Source organism: Pelophylax lessonae (assembly GCF_965119305.1).
Source record: "Pelophylax lessonae genome assembly, chromosome: 1".
NCBI classification, from domain to species: Eukaryota; Metazoa; Chordata; class Amphibia; order Anura; family Ranidae; genus Pelophylax; species Pelophylax lessonae.
In genome coordinates, this window is record NC_138768.1 from 478,192,460 (window position 1) to 478,214,947 (window position 22,488).

General features: G+C 38.8%; 1 protein-coding gene across 12 annotated transcripts in view; it reads right to left on the bottom strand.

Moving 5' to 3' along the window:
• PTPRS (protein tyrosine phosphatase receptor type S) overlaps positions 1-22,488 on the bottom strand; it is a 540,344-nt gene that overhangs the window by 345,216 nt on the left and 172,640 nt on the right. For 6 of the 12 annotated variants that reach the window (XM_082243966.1, XM_082243962.1, XM_082243965.1 and 3 more), the window contains exons 5-6: positions 14,104-14,214; positions 12,826-12,837 (exon numbers count right to left, since the gene is read on the bottom strand). In XM_082243966.1, the coding sequence (XP_082100092.1) occupies positions 12,826-12,837; positions 14,104-14,214 (123 nt within the window). The remainder of the gene's footprint in view (positions 1-12,825; positions 12,838-14,103; positions 14,215-22,488) is intronic. The other 6 variants (XM_082243959.1, XM_082243967.1, XM_082243958.1 and 3 more) reach the window with 1 other exon arrangement.

Here is a 22,488-nt window from a genome sequence, read left to right on the forward strand (position 1 = left end):
AAGGACTCTGCTCGCAAGAGGAGGTCCTCCAAGTACCCCCAGCAAAGCAATCCCCCGCTGACGTAGCAAGACCAAAAGGTAATGCCATGAAGTGATAGTGTTCCTCTCCCACAGCGAAGCGGAGGAAACGCTGGTGTCAGGCACATATTGGAATGTGCAAGTAAGCATCTTTGATGTCGATAGAGGCTAAGAAATCCCCCTGATGTAGGGTGCTACCACCTTTGAATGGACTCCATTCTGAATTTCTGTACCTACACAAAACACTTCAGGGCCTTGAGGTCCAGAATCTGAGTTTGAATAAAAACCTTGAAACCGTTCAGATACTGGAACCAGGAAAATCACTCCTTGAACCAACAGGTCCTGCACCACCCCGAAGAGAGCTTGAAGCCAGTCGAAGTACTGATGCACTTTGGGAGAAAGGACCTTTCTGGAGGGCAAGAAACTCTATCTTATAACTGGACAGAATTACTTAGTGGACCCATTTGTCCTTCACCAAGGAGGACCACGGGCCAGGAAACAAACAAAGACGTCCACCCACCCAAGGTATGGGTGAGGGTGCACCTTCTTGCTGAAGGGGCCTTGTCCATGTGCCTAGAGAAACTCACTCTTGGCTTACCACACCAGGGCCCCTTGGAACCTCCCGAGAAGGACTTGAAAGGTTTGAACCCTTGTCAGTGGACCTTAATGGACGGAAAAACTTTTTGTGTGCCGAGAAAGAAGTGCCATGTCTAAGATGAGGCTGCTTCCCCTTCCCAGACTGTAGAAGAAAAGTACTTTACCCTGCCTCTTGAGACTCTTAATGATGTCATCCAGGGTAGCCCCAAACAGGCGATCGCCTTCAAAGGGCAAAACAGTTAGAGCTTTCTTGGAGGTTTGGTCCGCAGACCAACACTTAAGCCACAACACACACCTAAGCACCACTGCCCAAACAGAGAGCTTAGAAATCAAGGGAGCCATATCCAGAGAGGCATTGGAGACAAATTGCAGCCCCTGGATCAACTGGTCCAACAATTCAACAAAGGTAGTGGGAATCTGTTCAGCCCCCCCCAGACCATGACGCAAAAGCCAGGACTGGCCGTAACATTGAACCAGCAACAGTAAACATGTCAGCTGGATCTTTAAAAGCTGGGGATTCCTCTATCCGAATCAGGGTTGCCTTATTCATCCTGGGAACAGGAGGGTCCACCAACGGTGGGACAGTTCACTTCTGGCGAAGTGACTCTTTAAAGGAGTACCACAGAGCAAAACGTTTAGGAACCACAAAGGGATGTTTTGGGCGCTCCCAATCTTTGTAGACAAACTTGTCAAAATAGGAGGAATAAGTAAACACTTTCACCGTGCGAGACGGCTTGTTGGTACCAAAAGGAATGGCCATCTCTGCAGCTGTCTCAGATGCATCCTCCATCTTCAATGTCTCCTGCACAGATGTAACAAGTGCATCAACCAGTGCCTTCTCATGCGTCGCTGCCGTTGTGGAGGAATCATCCTCACTTTCTGACAGATCGAGGAGCGTGGCACCCAGCAGAGTGGGCCACATCCACGGCAACAGAGCCAGATTCAGGATCTGAGAAGACAGATGAGGCAGGAGCGGTGCTTTTTGCTAACTCCCTTGCTCAAACGTCACCTCCACCTGGGAAAGGACTCCAGGAACGCCATCAGCGCATCAATGGAAGGCTGAGATCCTGAGGGACCTGCTGCCTCCATGAGTAATAAGGGAGAACCCACCAGAAAACATGTTTAGCACCGCCAATAATGGGGAAGATTGCAGACTTGACAGTTGTCCAGAAGACAGTCATTGACACCCTCCACAAGGAGAGTAAGTCAAAAAAGGTAATTCCTAAAGAAGCTAGCTGTTCAAAGAGTGCTGAATCCAAGCATAATAATGGAAAGTGGAGTGGAGGAAGGAAGGGAAAAAGTGTGGTAAAAAAAGGAGCACAAGCAACACGAATAACCACAGCCTTGAGAGGACTGTGAAGCAAAGGCCAGTCAATAATTTGGGAGAGATTCACAAGGAGAGGGGCTACGGCTGGTGTTAGTGCTTCAAGAGCCACCACACACAGACTTATGCAGGACATGGGCTACAATTGTTGCATTCCTTGTGTCAAGCCACTCCTGAACCAGAGAAGTCAGAAACGTCTTACCTGGGCTAAGGAGAAAAAGGACTGGACTGTTGCTTAGTGGTCCAAAGTCCTCTTTTCAGTTGAAAGTAAAGTTTGCATTTAATTTGGAAATCAAGGTCCCAGAGTCTGGAGGAAGAGTGGAGAGGCACAGAATCCAAGTTGCCTGAGGTCCAGTGTAAAGTTTCCACAGTCAGTGATGATTTGGGGAGCCATGTCATTTGCTAGTGTTGGTCCACTGTGTTTTATCAAGTCCAAAGTGAGCACAGCCCTTTACCAGGAAAATCTAGTTCACAAACTCACTCCATGCTTCCTTCTGCTGACCAGCTTTATGTTGATGCGGATTTCATTTTCCAGCAGGACTTAGCACCTGCCCACACTGCCAAAAGTACCAATATTTGGTTTAATGATCATGGTATCACTATGCTTGATTAGCCTGCAAACTCGCCTGACCTAAACCCCATAGAGAATCTGTGGGGCATTCTCAAGAGGAAGATGAGAGACAATAGACCCAACCATGCAGACGAGCTGAAGACTGCTATCAAAGCAACCTGGGTTTCCATACCACCTCAGCAGTGCCACAGGCTGATTTTGGCCACATACCACGCAGCATTGATGCAGTAATTCATGCAAAAGGAGCCCCGACCAAGTATTGCGTGCATACTATACTGTACATACTTTTCAGTAAGCCAAAATTTCTGTATTAAAAATCCTTTTTTTTTTTTTTAATTGGTTTTCTGTAATATTCTAATTTTCTGACATACTGAATTTTGGGTTTTCACTAGTTGTATGCCATAATCATCAAGATTAAAAGAAATAAATGCTTGAAATATATCACTCCGTGTGTAATGAATCTATATAATATATAAGTTTCACTTTTATAATTATTGAAATAAATTAAATTTTTGAGGATATTCTAATTCTTTTAGATGCACCTGTACATATAAAACTGAAATCACTTTGGGTGAAACATGACCTGTTGTCAGATGTGGTGGTTACATGATATGCATTGGTAAATTACAACGCCTATTGTCTACCAACTGAAGTGAACTGACCCCATTTTCCTTACACATATTTTTCCTACAAAATAATAAGCAAAAGACTCCTTTTATAGGAATTACCTAGTCTGATGGTTTGTTGTGTAACTGAGTCTCTGTAACTGTCACCCTGTATGGGAATTTAACAAGCATATAGCTTGCTTCAACACAGAAATTGTTGACTCCATGTGTAAGAACTAGTTAGCTAAGCTAAAAAAGAGTTAGCAAAATGCACCAATAACAAACACATTACTAACATATTACTTTAACCTCTTGCCGACCACTGCGGCAAGGTGGCTTGGGAATCGCCACACCCAAAAGTTTCTCCCCGGGAGTGAGCGTAGGGTTGCGCATGAGCTGCCGGAGGCGCCGGTGCGCGGCGATTTGTGAGAGGGGTAGCTGATCTGCGGGGCTGGTGGCCATGATTGCTCCCGCGATCACTCCCCTGGAAGGCAGAACGGTGGTCTGCCACTATAAACACGGCAGAGCATTGTTCTGTCAGCAATCAACACAGGGCACCTGTGTTCATCCTATTTAGGAAACACAGGTCCCTGTGTTCATTCCATAAGCTCATTCCCCTCACAGTTAGAAAACACCCCCTAGACATACATTTAGATCGTCCCTTGTGTTAACCCCTTCCCTGCCAGTGTCATTACTACAGTAACAGTGCATATTTTTAGCACTGATTACAGTAGTAATGTCACTGGTCTCCCCAAAAGTATCAAAAATGTCAGTTAGGGGTCCGATCTGTCGGCCGCAATGTCGCAGTCCTGCTAAAAATCGCTGATCACCACCATTACTAAAAAAGAAAAATGACATAAATCTTTCTCCTAGTTTGTAGACACGATACATTTTGCACAAACCAATCAATATACACTTATTAGGATTGTTTTTTTTTCCAAAAATGTGTGGCAGGATACAAATTGGCCTAAAATGTTGAAAAAATTTGATTTTAATTTTTTTTTTAATTGGGAATGTTACAGTATCTCACATAAGTGAGTACACCCTTCACAGTTTTGTAAATATTTTATTATATCTTTTAATTTGACAACACTGAATAAATGACACTTTGCTACAATGTTAAGTAGTGAGTATACAGCTTGTATAACAGTGTACATTTGCTGTCCCCTCAAAATAACTCAACACACAGCCATTAATGTCTAAACTGCTGGCAACAAAAGTAATAACAATAATAATGGTGACCACGCAAAACATTGACTCTTTGGGCTGAATTTGGACATGTTCACTTAGGGGTGTACCCACTTTTGCTGCCAGCAGTTTAGACATTAATGGCTGTGTGTTGAGTTATTTTGAGGGGCCAGCAAATTTACACTGTTATACAAGCTGTACACTCACTACTTTACATTGCAGCAAAGTGTAATTTCTTCAGTGTTGTCACATGAAAAGAGATAATAAAATATTGACAAAAATGTGAGGGTGTACTCATTTTGTGAGATACTGTATATAGCAGAAAGTAAAAAATATAATTTTTTTCAAAATTGTTGCTCTTTTTTTGTTTATAGCGCAAAAAATAAAAAAGCGCAGAGGTGATCAAGTACCAGGAAAAGAAAGCTCTATTTGTGGGGAAAAAATACATCAATTTTATTTGGGTACAGCATGGCAGGACTGCGCAATTGTCAGTTAAATTAACGCTGTCCTGAATCGCAAAAAATGGCCTGGTCATTAAGGGGCTAAAACCTTCCCGTCCTTAAGTGGCTAAAATATAGAACAGTCAGGTGTTCAACTCTGATATTATTTTATTCCTACAAAAAAGGCATTGGGTTATCATTTTATAGACTAAACAGCTGGTAATGTCTAGGCTAAATTGGTCTTTTTGCAAGCTAAATGTATTATTTTACTTTGCTTGATTGCATGGTTTTCATGGACATGCCTACAGTCATGACATGTACTAAAAAGTTGCTCTTCACAAACAGAAAGTTGGGCAAGACTAAGATTACTGGTAAACTATTGTATAGTATGTTATTTAACCAGTTTTTCTCCAGACAATTTTTTTTTTCCGCATACATGTAAAAAGCCTATTTTTTGGCAATAAAAGTATTAAACCCCAGAACATTATATATTTTCTGAGAGCAGAGGCCCTTCAGATTAAAAAGGTGATAATTGCAAATTTTTGCAAAACGGTTTCATAAATGAAAATTTTCAGGAAAAAAATATAATAAAATAAATTTTAGTGCAAAACCACACCATAAAATACCCATTTTTGGGTGAAATACAAATGATGAGGTTGGTGCATCGAGTAAATAGATACCAAATATTCCATGTCTTAACATTGCGTGCTCCTGCGATATCGGCAAAAACTATGATGCCCAAAAATCTCCATAGGTGATGCTTTAAATGCCTTTACAGCTCATCAGTTTAAAGTTAACTAGTAGCTCTAGTGCTAGAATTATTGTTCTCATGGCGTTCGCGGTGATATGTCACACGTATGGTACGACTGCGGTTTACTTGTGCGTGCAAACCCTGGGCTCACGTTTGGGTCAGTGTGCGGGACTATGGGGGTTTTTGGCAAATTCTGTTTTTATTTTAATATATTTTATTTTTTAAACTTTTTTATTTTATTTTTTAATATTTATTTCTACTTGATTTCTATCACAAGGGGTTTATAAACCCATGTGATAGCATTGGGCAGCTGACAGGTACTCTTTTTGGAGACATTAGGGGTCTAATAGACCCCGATTCTCCCCTACCCTTCACACCATCTAAACAAGCACAAATCGGCTTGGTTAGATGTGTCCCCTGGCTGTGCTGGCCAGGAAAGGGTGCATCTGAAACTGGAAGTGACATCACTTCCAGTTTCACTGCTTGAATGTAGGGGGGCTCCCGGTGGTAGGGGGGAGGCACCGCACTGCTGGCTGTGTTAAAGTGATCGGCAGCTATGGAGCTGCCTCATCACTTTCACTTTGAATCCGAGAGCCGGCTATACAAAACACACACAAGCTGATGGCTGCTAATGCAGCCATCAGCTTGTGATTAAAGGTTCACTCTTTGGACGTACATAGTATGCCCAAAGAGCTGAATTGGTTAAAACTAAACAAACCATTTAAGTTACCTGCATACACTATGTAACAGTAGTCAGTCCAATTTGAATAGACAGAAAGAGGTTATAAGGCCGTTTAGAAGAAAAAAAACTCCTGGATAAAATGCATTGCTCTGCTGGAGGGCTTCGTTTTTGCGGTGCATACTCGCACATTATAATATTGCCTTGCAGGAAGAAACTTTGTTTTTTTTTAATAAAGCGTTTACTATCACTTTAATGCAGGTTCTGTGGGAAATAAATACATGCCATAGGATGCATTTTATGGTTTTCCACTGTATAGGAGAGGAGAAAACATAGTTAGCATGATCGTGTGCAAACTGAATTAATTCAAAACTGTTAGTTCAGCTTTTGTTTTATGTTGAGTAGTTAAAGCATTTTCATATTCCGGATATGTGCCTGCTGTACCTACTGTATAAAAAACTATCATGTTCTCTTTGTATTGCTTCCTTTTTGTAAAAATCCATGGTGTTCCTTCCAGTCCCTCTGCCATTCTATTAAAACGGACTTCACTAAGTAGGAGAACTGACCAAGGTCAGTTCTATAGCTGTGCTGGAAACTAAGCCTCCTCTCCTTCAATGATCAGACTTGTCCTGACACACACCCCTGCACAGCTATTTACTGGGAAGCTCAGTGTTCTGTTGCTTCTCCTCTCCCAGGTTCTTATGCAACTGAGAACAGGGGGAATGTGATCACTGATAAAAAAGGGAAAAAAGGTATTTATACATTTTTTTGTTATATCTATACACAAATGCTTTGCCTTTCATTTCCTTTTTAGATTGAATGGCTTATTTTACAAGGTGATTGTTTACACTCACTTTAAAGCTGAACTCTAGGCAGAAGATAAATATTAATCTATCTAGTGTAAGCATTTTACCTTAATACATAAACATTCGTTTTCAGATTTAAGCTCATGCCCTGCGTTATGATATCACCACCTTAATCTCAGCTCTAAAACAAAACAATTCAGTTCAATTATTTTTTCATAGATGAGGTTCTCTTCACTGTTTCTAGTTTCACAATTTTATTTTGAACTAGTACCCAATCAAACGTAGAATCTGTACACTGCATTCTGTACACCTATTACTAAACCTTTCTACAGAGGCAAATGAATGTCTTAAGTACAGTATGTCCTAACTGAGAATATGCCTCTTTTGAACAAAGTTTTTTCCTAGTATTATAAGATGCAGATTGATACAACTTGCTGCTATTTAGCCTATTATCTACCAAGACACTCTAATCCTTCATTCATTCCAGCCATTTTACTCCCTTTCTCCTCCATATAATGCATGCATGAATGTTTTAAGCCTCCAAGTGCATAGCTTTATTTAAATTATTAATGTTTATTATTTAAATTATCATATTTATTTACACTGAAAAATATTTACTCAATTAACCAGTGCATCTAGTCCAGCATGTAAATTAGGGTAAACTACTAAATAGATTACAGTTTATCTGCAAACACAGACATGATACTATTAATTCCAAACTCAACATTATTTGTAATTTTTCTTTATATTACCTTTCTGTCATTCCTTGTACAGCAAACTGGGAAAAGAGGGCCAGCACCATGGGCAACCAGTCAAGTTATCTACTAAATTGCACAGTAAGGGCTCATGCCCGCTGAAGCTCATAAAAGCTGCTTATAGGCATCTGAGCTTTTATTTCCCTGCCTAAAAGCTTGAAGAAGCTTGTGCTCTTTTGCACATTTGTATTGAGCTTATTTGAGCTTTTTTGAGCAGAAGTGTTTTTTTTTCATAAACACTCCCCTCCGCTAATTTTCCCTTTTTTTTGTGTGTGTGTGCGTTTTTGAGCTTTTTCACGCTTTTCCACGTGTTTTTGGGCACTTAGGAGTCTGTGCCCAAAAACACGATGCAGTGTGCATGAGCCCTAATGAAGCAGTAAATGCTTTCCCCACCATATCCAAAACAAACAAAAAGAAAGCTTCTTGAGCTTAATCCCCAGTGTTAATGCAGATTTATAATAGCCCTAATAGGTAGGTCCATTTATTTAGTCTTTAATTTGATGCATAACATGTAGCACACAAAAGGCCACTGTGAACATCCCAAGGTCTACTGGAATTTTCACTACTCTATGGTGGATAGGAACAGAGCATGCAACTGTGGCACAGGAAGATCTCATCAATGAAGTCCCTAAGGCTCTGTTCACACTATGGCATTCCGGATCGCAGGCGAAATCGCACACGATTCTGCCTGCAAGTCTGAATCGCCATGAATCGTGGGACGCCCGTTATTTTCAATGGCACTCAAATCGCGGCACGATTTTGCCACAATTTTGCTGAGATTGACATCTGACAAAACGCGGTAAAATCGCGCAAACAGAATCGCAGGACGCTTTTCGTCCAAAAGAAGTCCCGGAAGTTGTCGTTAGGTGACAATCGCGGCAAAATCGCTATTGAAAATAACAGGGATTGCAAGCGTGTCCCGCAATCTGCACTGATTCAGGATCGAGGGCAGAATTGCAGCAATTCTGCCCTCGATCCAGAATGATATGGTGTAAACGGTGTATAACAAGCCATCAGATGGGTTTGCACCAACAGACTTCACCTTTAACTAAAACATAACCTTTAATGCCAAAATCTTTAAAGTAAAGACATAAAATACATATCAATTACACACACATAATTTCTTTTTCTAATTGCAAACATACCTATCATCTGATTCTATTGATTTCGTTTTGGGTGAAGGTTAAAGGATAAGGTTGCTAACTATTGCTTTCATCTTTTAGAAAACAGACATTTCTGTGCAAAACAAACTGCTAATGGTGCCCCCTATAGCTCTAAAAATACTCCATATATCAAAAAAAATGTAAATCCACTTTCTCCTCCTTAGTATGTTAGAGCTTTTAGTGGTGAAAAACTATTGGATGGTCAAAGCATGTATACCATAGACTCACAATAATTCCAATGTCCTGGTCTTAGAAGATCATCTAATTTAGACATTGAAGTCTACACAGTTCTGCCATTCAAATTATTGAGAAACCCAAAAGGGGAAGTTCCGCATTAAGGAATTGTCCCCCACGCCTCTTGCACAATTATTGGCACTTTTGAGAAGCGGGGGGGAGGGGGAGGGGAGAGCAGGTACCCAATTTTGACAGGTACCTGCTCCTACTTCCGTTCGGTGCTCAGCAACGGAAGTTCACCTCCCTCTCTCCCCCTGCAGTCTTCTGGGACCCTGACAGGTCCCAGTAGACTGCATCCACCAATCCAGGATGCGCCGCGCCACTCACAGATGCGCAGTGGGCTGTAAAGCTGCAAGCTGTCACGGCTAGGTGCCCGTAGTGAAGATGTCAGAGCTGCCGAGGGAGGGCGGAGGATAAAGACAGTTGGGGTGAGCTCACAGCTGGACAGTGGGATGGGAGTGGCTGTTTTTTAACGGTCAGCAGCTACACTCTTTATAGCTGCTGACTTTTATTTTTTTTTTATAGCTGGCTGGAGCTCCTCTTTAAGATCAATTTTCGTCTTCAAATCAGGCAGGCTGTAAATATACAAAAAATCTTTATTTGAGTGTGTATTTTTTAATAAAAATGTTATTGTTTTCTATAAAAGTATTTGGATTGGTTTTGTTGTACCTGACCACTCCTCAATATTTAAAAATTGACTGCTTATACTGCCTTTTTGAGTTTGGCCGTCTTGAAGTTTAAGACTTTGAGGTCAATGTTTTAAGAAAACTACCATCAACAGAGAAGACCGTTAGAGCAGGAAGCAGAGTAAGTTTCTAGAGGAGTTTTGGCACTAGAGATAAAAAGGTGGGGGGTGGGTTGGTGCAAATTATGTATACATGGATCTACAGCCTTCGCCTCATCCACACCAAAACAATAACTTTTTTGGAAAGTAAGCAAAAATCTTAGACACAAAATTCAGGCAGATTTAAAATCCAAAGTTTGTGCTATGTATAAAAGTTAGCAAGAGAGCTTGAAATGTAACTTGCTGCAAAACATCACTCTGAACTCCCTCTAATGGTTATAGCCTCTGCCAAAGCACTGGGCACATGATTTGTGATATGGGGGAACATCTTAGCTCAAGAGAGCGGATGACTGACTGTTTCTATGTAAATGCCATAGCCCTTTAGTGTTCATATAAAGGAAAAGCTAAGCTTTGACTAGGTGTTATTGTAACGTATGCTTCTTGCACCCAATTATTATTATTATTATACAGGATTTATATAGCGCCAACAGTTTGCGCAGCGCTTTACAATGTGAGGGAAGACAATACAGTTCAAAACAGGAAGAAGTAGAGGGCCCTGCTCGTTAGAGCTTACAATTAACTAATTTTTACAGTAGTTATTTGAAGTATATCTTCAGTATCTGAAGAAAAAAAATAAGCCTTGTCAGCCGGTTTTATTTTTACCTTCATTTAAATATTGATAGACTGTACACGTTAGAGAAGTTTTGATTTAACAGTCTACTAAATATCGATTTGTAAGCAGGCTACACATTCAGCTTTGACAGAACTTCTTTCCCTTTTTCTATTTTGTGTTGTCATTTGTTCTGAATATGGAATTTTTAAACTGCATTCTTTGTAACTAAAAGTATGCTCTGTGAGTACTCTTTACAATTAGATTAAAACCTCAAACTTTCAAGCTCCGATTTAGAGAACAAAAATGGTAAAAGTATAATTACTATAAAAAAATAAAAAATATAGTGAAATGACCATCTGAAGTAATAACAGAATTTAGTAATTAAATTGCACTCCAACAATCAGCAAGCGGTGGCTCCAGACAGGGTAGGAGAAGACAAATATTTTATCATTTTGGTGAGACAGGAATTGTTGAGTCTTATTCCAAAATGTAAAGGAAAGGGTCGTGAGGAGGGGTGCCAAAAATGTGCAGCCTCTACATCATAACTGAAGTTTAGATTACACCTGTTAATGATTGCATACATTACAAAAAAATATATATAAGTTTGTAATCAATACTAGTACTTATATAGTCAACTAGACTAAAAACAGTGCATGTTAGCAAATAAAAAAAAAAGGAAAGAACTAGAAATTATACACCTAAGTTTAAACTTAACAAGGTGTAATCCAATCTATTTTATCCAATGCAAATACACATCAATGCATAAGTAGAACATACAACACTTACAAATACATGTTTACTGCCTTGGAACTTTGTTCCTGCCCAGTGCATGTTTTAACTATGTCATAATACTTAAAAATGCCTGCTGTGATTTTAAAAAAGTAAATGCTACTGAATTTTCTGACTATTTTGATATAACTATGCCTTTTTATAAACACCATGAAAGAAAATAGTCAAATATTGAAGAATTAGCTGATTTTTTTCTGCTGGGATCTAAAAAAACACAAATTATCCCTATAGAAAGGTAATGGCATTACATTATAAGGTTATATGGTCCAAACATTTGGTGCAATAAAAATGTGTCAAGGTTTAGCTCTTTAGGTGTAACTGCAGTTTCACTTACATTCTGGTCTTCCCATGAAGTCCAAACTCTCCATAGGATTGAATAGAGAGTGCAGAGCACATGTGGAGGCTTAATTTAGCAGATTTTTACAAGCAGTTGTGTAGCCTTGTCGTGAAAAATCTCAACCGATCTGGGGCAGGCGAGTATAAGATTATATAGATGGTAAAGGGGCAGGGGAGGCAGCAATACAAATGTGGCCAAAAGTTTGTGGACATCTATCCATCCCACCTTTATGAGCTTGTCGGTCATCCTATGTGATTAGTATTAATACCCATCCCCTAACCCCTGTAGCTAAAACAGCCTTTATTCTTCTGTAAAGGCTATACAGTGTGCCTGTGAGAATTTGTGCCCTGTCAGCAAAAGAACATTTGAGATGTCATGTCATGTCACTGATGCTGGATACGAAAGACCTGGCCCATCCCTAAAGCATTCAAAAGGGTTGATGTCTTTATTAAAATCTTATGTGGTGCACAGTGGCACAGTCATACATGAACAGAAAAGGGCCTTCTTTAACTTCTGATCACAAGACTGGAAGCACACAATAGCCTAAAAAGGCTTTGTACTGTAGGCTGCAGCAGTAACAATGGAAAAACCTGACATTTTCATGTTGATTGGTTTCATTTGTAAATGGCATTACTATTTTGAATAAACCATTGTGTTTCTTTGCTATATTACCTAACTTTAATACTGTTGAAATGTGGTATTTGCTGTGCAACATGACAAGTAGTTGAGCATGAAAATATTTTATCACCACAGGACAGGAACAAAGTTTTTTTTTTGAACATGCAACTACTACGTCTACAACGCCACATAACTTTAGGATTTGCACTACAGAGCAACACAGTAATAACAAAAACAAAAAAGGTTACATTAAAATAAAAAATAATTCATGCAAAAAAAGTTACATTCTCCTATCATGCATCAGACTTACTGCCCGAGCACCCAATAACTATGACGACGAAAAGTGCAAAAACCCAGCAACATTACCAAAGGATGCATAGAGGTGTCTCACAATGCAATATCATCTCAATCCCCAAAGCCCATGGACAGTTGCACTGCCCTTCATTTAAATATTTTTTTTTTTTTTTAAATCTTTGTATGTAAAAAATGTGAGTAAAGAACGTAAAAAAGAAACAAAATAAAACAAAACAAAACAAAAAAAAAACACACCAACCTTCTCGTAGCTCTGAGGGATGTTAAGGGGTTTGATGCAGAACACAATGACATGAGGAGAAGAGAAAAAATAGGGGAGACACAGAGAGAGTAAAAAAAGACCTTCTCCAGGCTTTCAGCTGCAAAGCGACTAATCCATCTATATATATATAGATATATATATATATATGTAAATTAAAACTAGCAACAAGTATATTTACTTATCTCCTGCATTTGTACCTACATTTTACTCCATCTTTTTGGCATTTGCTATACTGGACACATATATAACATTTGCTTGTGTGTGTATATATATATATATATATATATTTATATATATATGCTCAGTATATAATACTCGTTATTTAGCAACAGGCCCAATGTTGACATGATCATTACAAACTGCACTGTTGTTTTGAATCATAAAAACAGAGAAAGAATATAGCGATCCCTACAATATTGGGTCTTAATGCATTTATGTATACATAAATATACTCCTCAATTGCAGATGCCCTGAAGTAAAATAAGACCAAGTATTTAGGCATATTTAGGATGTTATTGTCTAGTATTATTTAAACCCACCAATATCTATTCATGAGACATATGCAGATTATTAGATACTATTTCCCCTATATTGATTTTATTTATACATTCCCAACATAAGTACTGCAGCTGTGTGGCATTCTCCTAATATTAAAAAAAAAATGTTATTCTGACATTTAATTCTCTATACACAAAATAACTTAATTAAGTGTCTGTCATTCTTTATTTTGTGCTATGCATTCACTATATTTGTATACTGTCAGAACCACAGCAGAAGTCCATAAGTGGTAGAATTATTTTTTTGTTGGGTTTACACTGAGCAAAAAAAAAAAACAAAAAAAAATGCATTTTGTTGAATAAAATCTGAAATGTTTAATAAGTATATTTTTATTCTGTAAAATGTCTTGACACTAAGGCTTTTGTAATTTCAAAGTATCATTTAAAGCATGTAGTAAACACATATAATGTGTTGGTGTAATAAATACATGCCATGTTATTGACATTACTAATAGAACCTAGCACAGTAACTTGTATCCTAAAGTACACTTTTATACAGTGTGCTTAGGACTTATACCTAACCTGTTCATAAATACTATTATCTAGTAAAGTATACAATTAATATATACTGACAGACCACTTTCAGAAACATGAAATCATTAAAGAGTTAAAGCCAAAACTGGAGATATAAGAACAAGATAGCAGGTACGGCCTGCAGAATGTTCACATTACCAGTGTGCAGAGCCCAGCTGCTCCCTACCTCTCACATAAAGATTAGCAGGTGAAGAGTAGCGAACACCAGCGCTGTTGGTTGCAACACATTCGTACTTCCCCTGATCTGTCTCTTCACTGTTTTCAATTTGTAAGGCACCTAAAGAGAAAACAAAACAAACAAAAAAAGAAAAAAACAAAAAACAAAAACACCAGTTAATATAAAAAACTAAAATATTTTTCCTATAGTACTAAGACCTAATGGTAACACACAAGAAGCCCTCTGTTATACCTACTATGAGCCTCGGTTCACATTTATGCGATGCGGGAAGGCTGCGAATCCGCAGCCTGTTCCCGCATCGCACACGCACCCCCGGCAGTTCACACTGCCATATGCGATACGCTGGGGGTGTCAATGTAATCGTAACGACACCCCCAGTTTGATCGCATATCGCAGTGCGATCGTGCAGTTCGCACAGGATCGGATCGCACAAGTGTAAACCACTGTGCAATCCGATCCTGATGCGGCTGCCAAAAAGGGTCCCTGTGCGTGTTTGGTGCGGCTGCGGTGCGAATTTAGCCATACAAACTGCATGGCTAAACTCGCACCGCACAGCCGATTGCATGTAATGTCGGAGCAGTGTGCTCCGACATTACATGCGAACCCCGCACACGCACAAGTGTGAACCGGGGCTTAAACACAATATTGTATTTAGTAACCACAAATCGATGATCCTAGTGAGAATGCAACAGTTTAAACATTTAACATATATATGTATATCGTACTTGGTCTTCACATGGACAACATGACATAATATGCTTTGCTTAAAAGGAAGCAAATAATGATTTAAAATATGGTAACCCCCCCCTCTCAAAAAAGTGCATTAAACATTATTAAAGTTTTGGTAATTACATATTAGGCTCCACAGCATCTTGCAGAAATGTAACAACATATGTATTGTAGATATACACCTGTGTTAGACAGAATTAAAGAATACATTCAAACAAAAAAAACGAGCTAGAAAATATATTTAGAATATGACCATTTATTTTAACAAATTTTGATTTGATATTTTTGAGTAATTACCATGTTGTGGGATAGAGAACTTGATAAGATGTGAAGGAGGGGGTAATATTAAAAGTGCCACTAAATCTAAAACTTTGCCTATTTAAATGATGAGGTCATCAGGTGAGATGTGTATTTGCATTATAGTATACAACAAACTGTGATCTGTTTTTCATAGAAATCATAACTAAAAGGCTGTTATTTGTAAAAAAAACAAAAAAAACATTTAACATATTTGTTTTACTTTGACAAACCTTTACAAACACAACATTCCAAACAATTTACTACAGAATTTCTTGATATATTGAAGAATTCTTGGTGCTTTGATAATGAACAAATAGTTCAGGCAGCATTTAAGAAAAAAAATTGTCTATTATTATACTTAAATGAGGAACAGATTATAATTTAGCAGTTACTAAGGCTGAGATCCTAAACATTAAAAAAAGGGCAGAATACATAAAAATATATATATATACTGTGTATATATATATATATATATATATATATATATATATATATATATATATATATATATATATACACACACGCATATGCATATACAGTGCTCAGCATAAATAGGGAAAACCCCAACAGATTTGTCAGAAAACCTTTACTTTCCTTTCAGAATCAACATTTTCTATGGGACACTATACTACAAAATACTCCCACATATGCAGGCCATTGATTGCAACCAAGATTTGTTAATTTGCACACACAAAAAAAGTATTTTTCCTAACAAATTCATTCAAGACCATGTTGCCAAAATGAATACACCCCAATAAAAAGTCTTAGGAGCAAAGCTAAATTTTAGGGCCAGTTCACACCATAGAAATGCAGTCCTGATACATTCCAGATGCTTTTCTCTATGTGCGTTCAAGTTCCAATAAGGACATGTGCATTCCAGTGTGTTTTTGGTGCGTTCCAGTGCGTTTTTGGTGCGTTCCAGTGCATTTTTTTAAGCGTTTTACAGCGTTCCAGTACAGTCCAGGGCAGGAAAAATGCAGCATGTTCTACTTTTTTTTCTGGAACTGAAACACACTGGAGCTGCAAGCACTGGTGTGAACTATGCCACTGGAAACAATATAACCTGCTTTCCATGCATTTTTGATACAGAACAAAATGCATTGGACTGCTAGTGGTGTGAGCTGGCCCTTAGACAACAAAATCCTAATTAACAAGATTCAATTACAGGTGAGTCTAATTATTAATTAAACAGGCATCCAGCAGACAGCGGATTATGAAAGGGCGTCACTTAACAAAGAAAACTCCTTCCAATTTCATGCTGTCAGCAATGGCACCACATGGAAGAGAAATGTCACAAGGCCTGAGAAAGAAAATAATCAGCAAAGATTTACTTATCAGTCAGAATACTGTAGCAAAAGTGATACAAAAATTTTACAAAGATGGAACTGCAACCATCTCACAGAGATGTCCAGGCCATCCACGTAAGTTAACAGCTTGACAGGAGGATCTTCTGGTGAGAAGTGTTGAAGAAAATCTCCATACAAGTTCACTGCAGTTAGATAAAGAAGTAATAAGCCAAACTGAAGTGATTGTTTTCCGTGACACAATATGGCGTACACTGCAGAGGAATGGAATTCTTTATAATGAAGGAATCCTCTCCTAAAGGCCATGCACAAAAAAGCATTTGCCAGGACCCATGCTAAAAAAGAAAAAGACTACTGGGACTCTGTACTCTGGATTGATGAGACCAAGATAAATGTTCTTGGAACTGATGGCTTCAAAACGGTATGGCGTCTCAAAGGTTAGGAGTACAAAGAAAAATGCATGGTGCCTACAGTGCAACATGTTGGTGGCAGTGTCCTTCTGTGGGGATGCATGAGTGATGCTGGTGTCAGGGAGCTGCATTTTATTGATGATACCATAAATTCACTGATGTACTGCTCCATATTGAAAGAGAAGATGCTACCATTACTCCTTGCCCTTGGTCGTTGTTCACTTTTCCAACAATCATCCAAAACACACATGTAAGGCCACTGTTGCATTTCTGAAGAAGAACAGGGTGAAAGTGATTTAGTGGCCAAGTATGTCTCCTGAGCTGAAACCAATGGAAAAATTCTAAAGAGATAAGTTGAGCATAACTCTACATCCAGCATCCAGGCTATTAAAGAAGTCATTCTTGAACAATGGAAAAAGATTGATGTTGTAATATGTGGCCAACTTGTTCATTCCATGTCTAGAAGGCTTTGTGCTGTCCTTACAAATGATGGAGGTCATACAAAATACTATATTGTTTGTTGTGGGGTATATTCATTCTTGCATCAACTAATTTGAGTAAAACTGAAGATTTTTGAATATTAGTGATATTATTAACCTTTCTTCCATGTAATGGAGCTAAACAAATGTTCTATAAAACTCAGTTTTGTCAATACTTTGGAAATTGTTCTTGCATTCATTGAAATATTGATTAAAACGCTTACTTTCCAAAAGGGGTGTACTCATTTATGCTGAGCACTGTGTATATATACATAGATACACACAGTTAGCTTTGCTAAGAGTCTCTTATTTTGCTAAGGTAATGCAACATATACAATTGTTTTTAGGAAAAAAAATTATATAATTATCTTTCCATTTTAGATTTAGTGGCTCTTTAAAAGAGTTTTATATAATTAGGTCCATTTATTTGTTAAAGAATTGTATTCGATCAGTAATACTTACCAAGCTCTGGATAAAACTGACAATGTATGTGCATTGTAATCATTAAGTGGTCTATATTACTACTAACTGCTAAACCAGAAGTACATTGACAATGTACTTACAGAAAATAAATCCTATACTCAAGAAAAAGAACAATAAAAGGGCCCAAATAAATCTAAAGCTAGAAAGACAAGGTGAAAAAAGATTTCAATAACTTAGGGAGGCGTTGCTATATGGAAATGCCTTACCTCGAATTGGTGTATTTTCTGTAATGAAAGCAAAGAAGAAGAGTGACATTGGTGAGGAAGTTAGGTTTAGATTACCAGGCACAGATCCAAAAAAGGGCCTGTATCCAGGAGGAACTTCTGCTAATGATCCACAAACATTACTTTTTGCCTCATGGTAAGAATTCTAGTTAATAGATTTTTTTCTGAAAAACCTGCAGAGGGTATCCATTAATTACATTTATGGATGCCATTTTTGTGGGCTGATTAAAGAAGAACTCCATTGTAAACTATACACTTTGCATAGGTGAAAGTGAAGGAGTTACTAAAATGTATAAATATTGCAAGTTATGTTTGATTTATGACTCTGGGAAAGAGTATAACAGGCAAATTAGCACTCCTATGGCTACAGATATCCTAACAACATTATTTTGTCCATATTTTGGTATGAATAACAGTAGTTCTGTAAAGAGAAGAAAGCAAGGAAGCATTGTTTTTTGGCACTGAACGTTATCATTATCCCGAACATAACAAATTACCTAATGTAATGGTATTTGATCTCTAACAGATACACTCACAGTTACTTAAACTGCTCTTACAGCTCAATGTACTCTCATGAAATGCTGGAGATACTATTTTCTCAAAACAAAGAATCTGAGAAAAATTTTTATAATGAAAAAAATAAAAAATACAGCAGTAGATAAACCAAAGATCAAAATTATGTAATTTTTCTACAGTAAGTATAATGGCATGCTACAATTTTGGATAAAAAAGTACATACTGCAGGTGTTCGCTAAAGGAAAAGGAAAGTAAATATGCGATATAAAGCAAAACTACCTCTATAGCAGGGGGTCTTCAAACTCCAGCTGTTCAGGAACTAAAATTCCCATCATGCCTAGTCATGTCTGTGAATGTCAGAGTTTTACAATGCCTCATGGGATGTGTAGTTCCGCAACAGCTGGAGGGCCGTAGTTTGAGGATCCCTGCTCTATAGGGTACAATATCTACTGAAAAAAAATAAGGGCAGTTCAGAATGACTAAACAATAAGAGGTTGTGGAACTAGGATGTGTACTTTAAAGTGTACTTCCACTTCTGGAATCAAATTTAGGAAAACCCCACTATGTGTTCCTAGTCACACAGCATACATAAAAAGTAAATTAACATGAGCTGATTTGATTGGTTGCATGCGCTGATCAAACACATTTTCCAACAGTTCCATTTGGCTGAAAATGTGGAAATACACTTGAACGCTAAGCAGTTTAAAAAAAAAAAAAAGACATTTACTTTTTCTCATTTTAACCACTTAAAGCGGAGTTCCGCCCAAAAGTGGAACTTCTGCTTTAAATACTGCTGACCCCCTGACATGCCACTTTTTTTTTTTTGGGGGGGGGGGGGGGGGGGAGTTGGTACCTAGATTTGACAGGTACCCACTCCCACTTCTGCTCGGGCTGCCTAGGCGGCTCGAGCAGAAGTTCTCCTCTCCCCCTCCCTCCCTCCAATCTTCTGGGACACGTCACAGGTCTCAGAAGATTGCCCGGCCATTCACAACGCACAGCCCGACTCACTCATGCGCAGTGCACACCTGGCTATGAAGCCGCAAGCTGTCACAGCCAGGTGCCCACACTAGAAATGCCAGCGTGGCCAAGAGGAAATGGAGAGGATCCAGGCTTCGGCGGCCGCATCGCTGGATTGTGGGCTAGGCAAGTGTGTGTTTATTAAAGTTAGCAGCTTTTTGTAGCTGCTGACTTTTAATAAACACAAAAATGAGAGGAACCCCGCTTTAAAGACCAAGCCTATTTCTGAAATGTGTTGCTTACAAGTTAAAATCAGTATTTTTTGCTATAAAATTACTTAGAACCCACAAACATTCTATATATATATATATATATATATATATATGTTTAGCAAAGACTCTGGAAAATAAAATGGCAGTTGTTGCAATATTTTACGTCACACGGTATTCACGCAGCTGTCTTTCAAACGCAATTTTTTGGGGAAAAAATACACTTCACTAAATTTAAAAAACACTCAACAGTAAAGTTAGCCCAATTTTTTTTGCATTTAGTGAAATATAATGTTACGCTGAGTAAATAGATACCTAACATGTTATGCTTTCAATTTGCATGCACTCGTGGAATGGCGACAAACTACATTACTTAAAAAATCTCCGTAGGCGACACTTTAAAAAAACGGTTACCAGTTTAGAGTTACATAGGAGGTCTTTTGCTAGAATTATTGCTCTTGTTTTAAAGATCGTGGTGATTTCTCATGATTTGAACACTGTTTACATTTACGGACGCGACTTACTTATGCATTTTCTTTGGCTTGCGAACACGCGGGGACGGGGCTCTTTAAATTTTTTTTTTTCTTATTTATTTTATTTTTATTCTTTTTAGACCATCCCTTTAAAAAAAAAAATCTGATCACTTTTTCTTGCTGTCACAAGGAGTGTAAACATCCCTTGTGACAGTAACAGGTACTCTATATGGAGGGATCTGGGGTCTAAAAGACACCAAACCCCTCCTCTGCACTTCAAAGTATTGAAAACGCCAAAATCTTTTTTTAAATTGGTGCCGTTGGCTGCTGAGTAAATCAGAAGTGACATTGTCTTCTGAGTTACTAGATCAGAGACCCGATCAAAGCCGATACTGGCTACATTCGGGTCTCTGGCCAGCCAGCGGATGTGCCAGCCATTCGCTTGGGTCTCTGGGTGGGACAGGAGACCCGGGCAGAATGGCAGAGGGCCGCTCCTGTTGTGTGGGAGAGAGATTGGGGAGGGTGACATTTTCTAGGAAAAAACGCGCCTGTTGATCGTCGAAGGGGTCTGGGGAGTATAGGGAGGCATAGAATTCTCTCATAATCTTTTTCACTTCAGGGGGGGTAGATACAGTCGTGCCCGACGAGTTACGGAGTGAAGCAATATGCGTAGGAGTATAAGGTGCCCCACATAGCCTCGCCAATAATTTACCAGCCTTGTTCCCAAATTTATGTAACGTGGCGGAGAAGCGTGCCCTTTTAATATTTTCCAATTTATCTGCCCAAGTGTCAAAGGCCTGCTTGGCTAGGGTCCACTCCTGTCGGTTTGCGGGAGAGTCTGCAGATAATAACAGTCGTTGAGCCAGCCGGAGACGTTCACTGGCCCGGTGGTAACTTTTAGAAGCGGTTTTTCTATATGCCGAGGAATACGATATAATTTTGCCGCGTAAAAAGGTTTGCCTGCCTCCCAGAACAATTGGGCTATGAATCTACAACTGTTTCATGGGAGCTAGGTCCTGCCTGCTATGCACTCGTTGCTAATATGCAGCAACAGAACAAGCACTAGACCCTTCGCTCATGGTGGCTGAGTATATGATAAAAGAACATGTGTTATACCATGCTAGGCAATTGTGCCTAAGTCTATGGCAACAATACATGTATATCCAAAAGTCTCTCCAAACTCTATGCCTCAAAAACCCAGCCAGATCCAGCCTACTGATGGTCCTCAATGATATAGTAGCTAATTGATCTATGGACAGAGGCAGATTACGTTGCCGGAGTAGTACTGTGGCATGCACCCTAGTTCTCATGTAACATGTAAACAATCTCGCCACATTTTGTGGATGTATCGGTGCTCTTCCCTTTTCAGTGTGTCCAAGGCTGGCAGTGTCCATTATGCATTTAGGCTGCTGTCACCGGGTGTCCTGCTGCAGCAGTTACACTCTCTCTCTCTATGCAGGTCAGGAATGCCAGCATGCGCTCCAGCATTAGAGTGGGCATTCAATTCGTGGAGGGAGAGAGCACAATCCCTTCCATCTAAATGTTTCACCCCTCCCACTGACTGGGCCTTCCACAGGGCTGTGTTGGTGGCTATCACTATATATACCATACTGTCAAGACTTATTTCTCCTCTTAAAACCACACTCACTAGGTATTAACCTAAATAGGCTCAGAGCAGGCGGCAGTGTATACTTAAGCAGGCTACACTGCCAGGTGCAAAATAGATAAAAGTATGGCAAATCTCACCTTTTTGTATCAAAATCATTACCTCTTTTCAAGGATTTCTCATATCTGCACCTCCCAAATGGACTTGATAGATGGCCCACCATATTATCCAAAACAATGAAAGCTACATCTTTCACAAGTATGGCTATAATGATAGTTCATTATTTAAAACCTAAAGAAGACATGGTATTAGGTAAAAAAAATCCATATTGCCTTGGACTTTGTCCTTGTTTCCTGTTCTCTCCAATAATGATAATTGATATACGGTAGCACATTTTATACCTTTTAGTGATGATTTGTGACACTGTTCAAAATGGACAACTAATGTTGACTGGTTATCCTTGCCTGTTGTACTGGCAAGGTGTTCCCTTATTCTGAGTCTAAATTCTCTTCATGTTCTCCCTATATAGGCTTTTTGGCAAGAACATACTATCCAGTATATTACCCATGAAGATGAACAATTAAGAAAATAATTAATGTAGTAACTTTTAATTTTCCTAATGA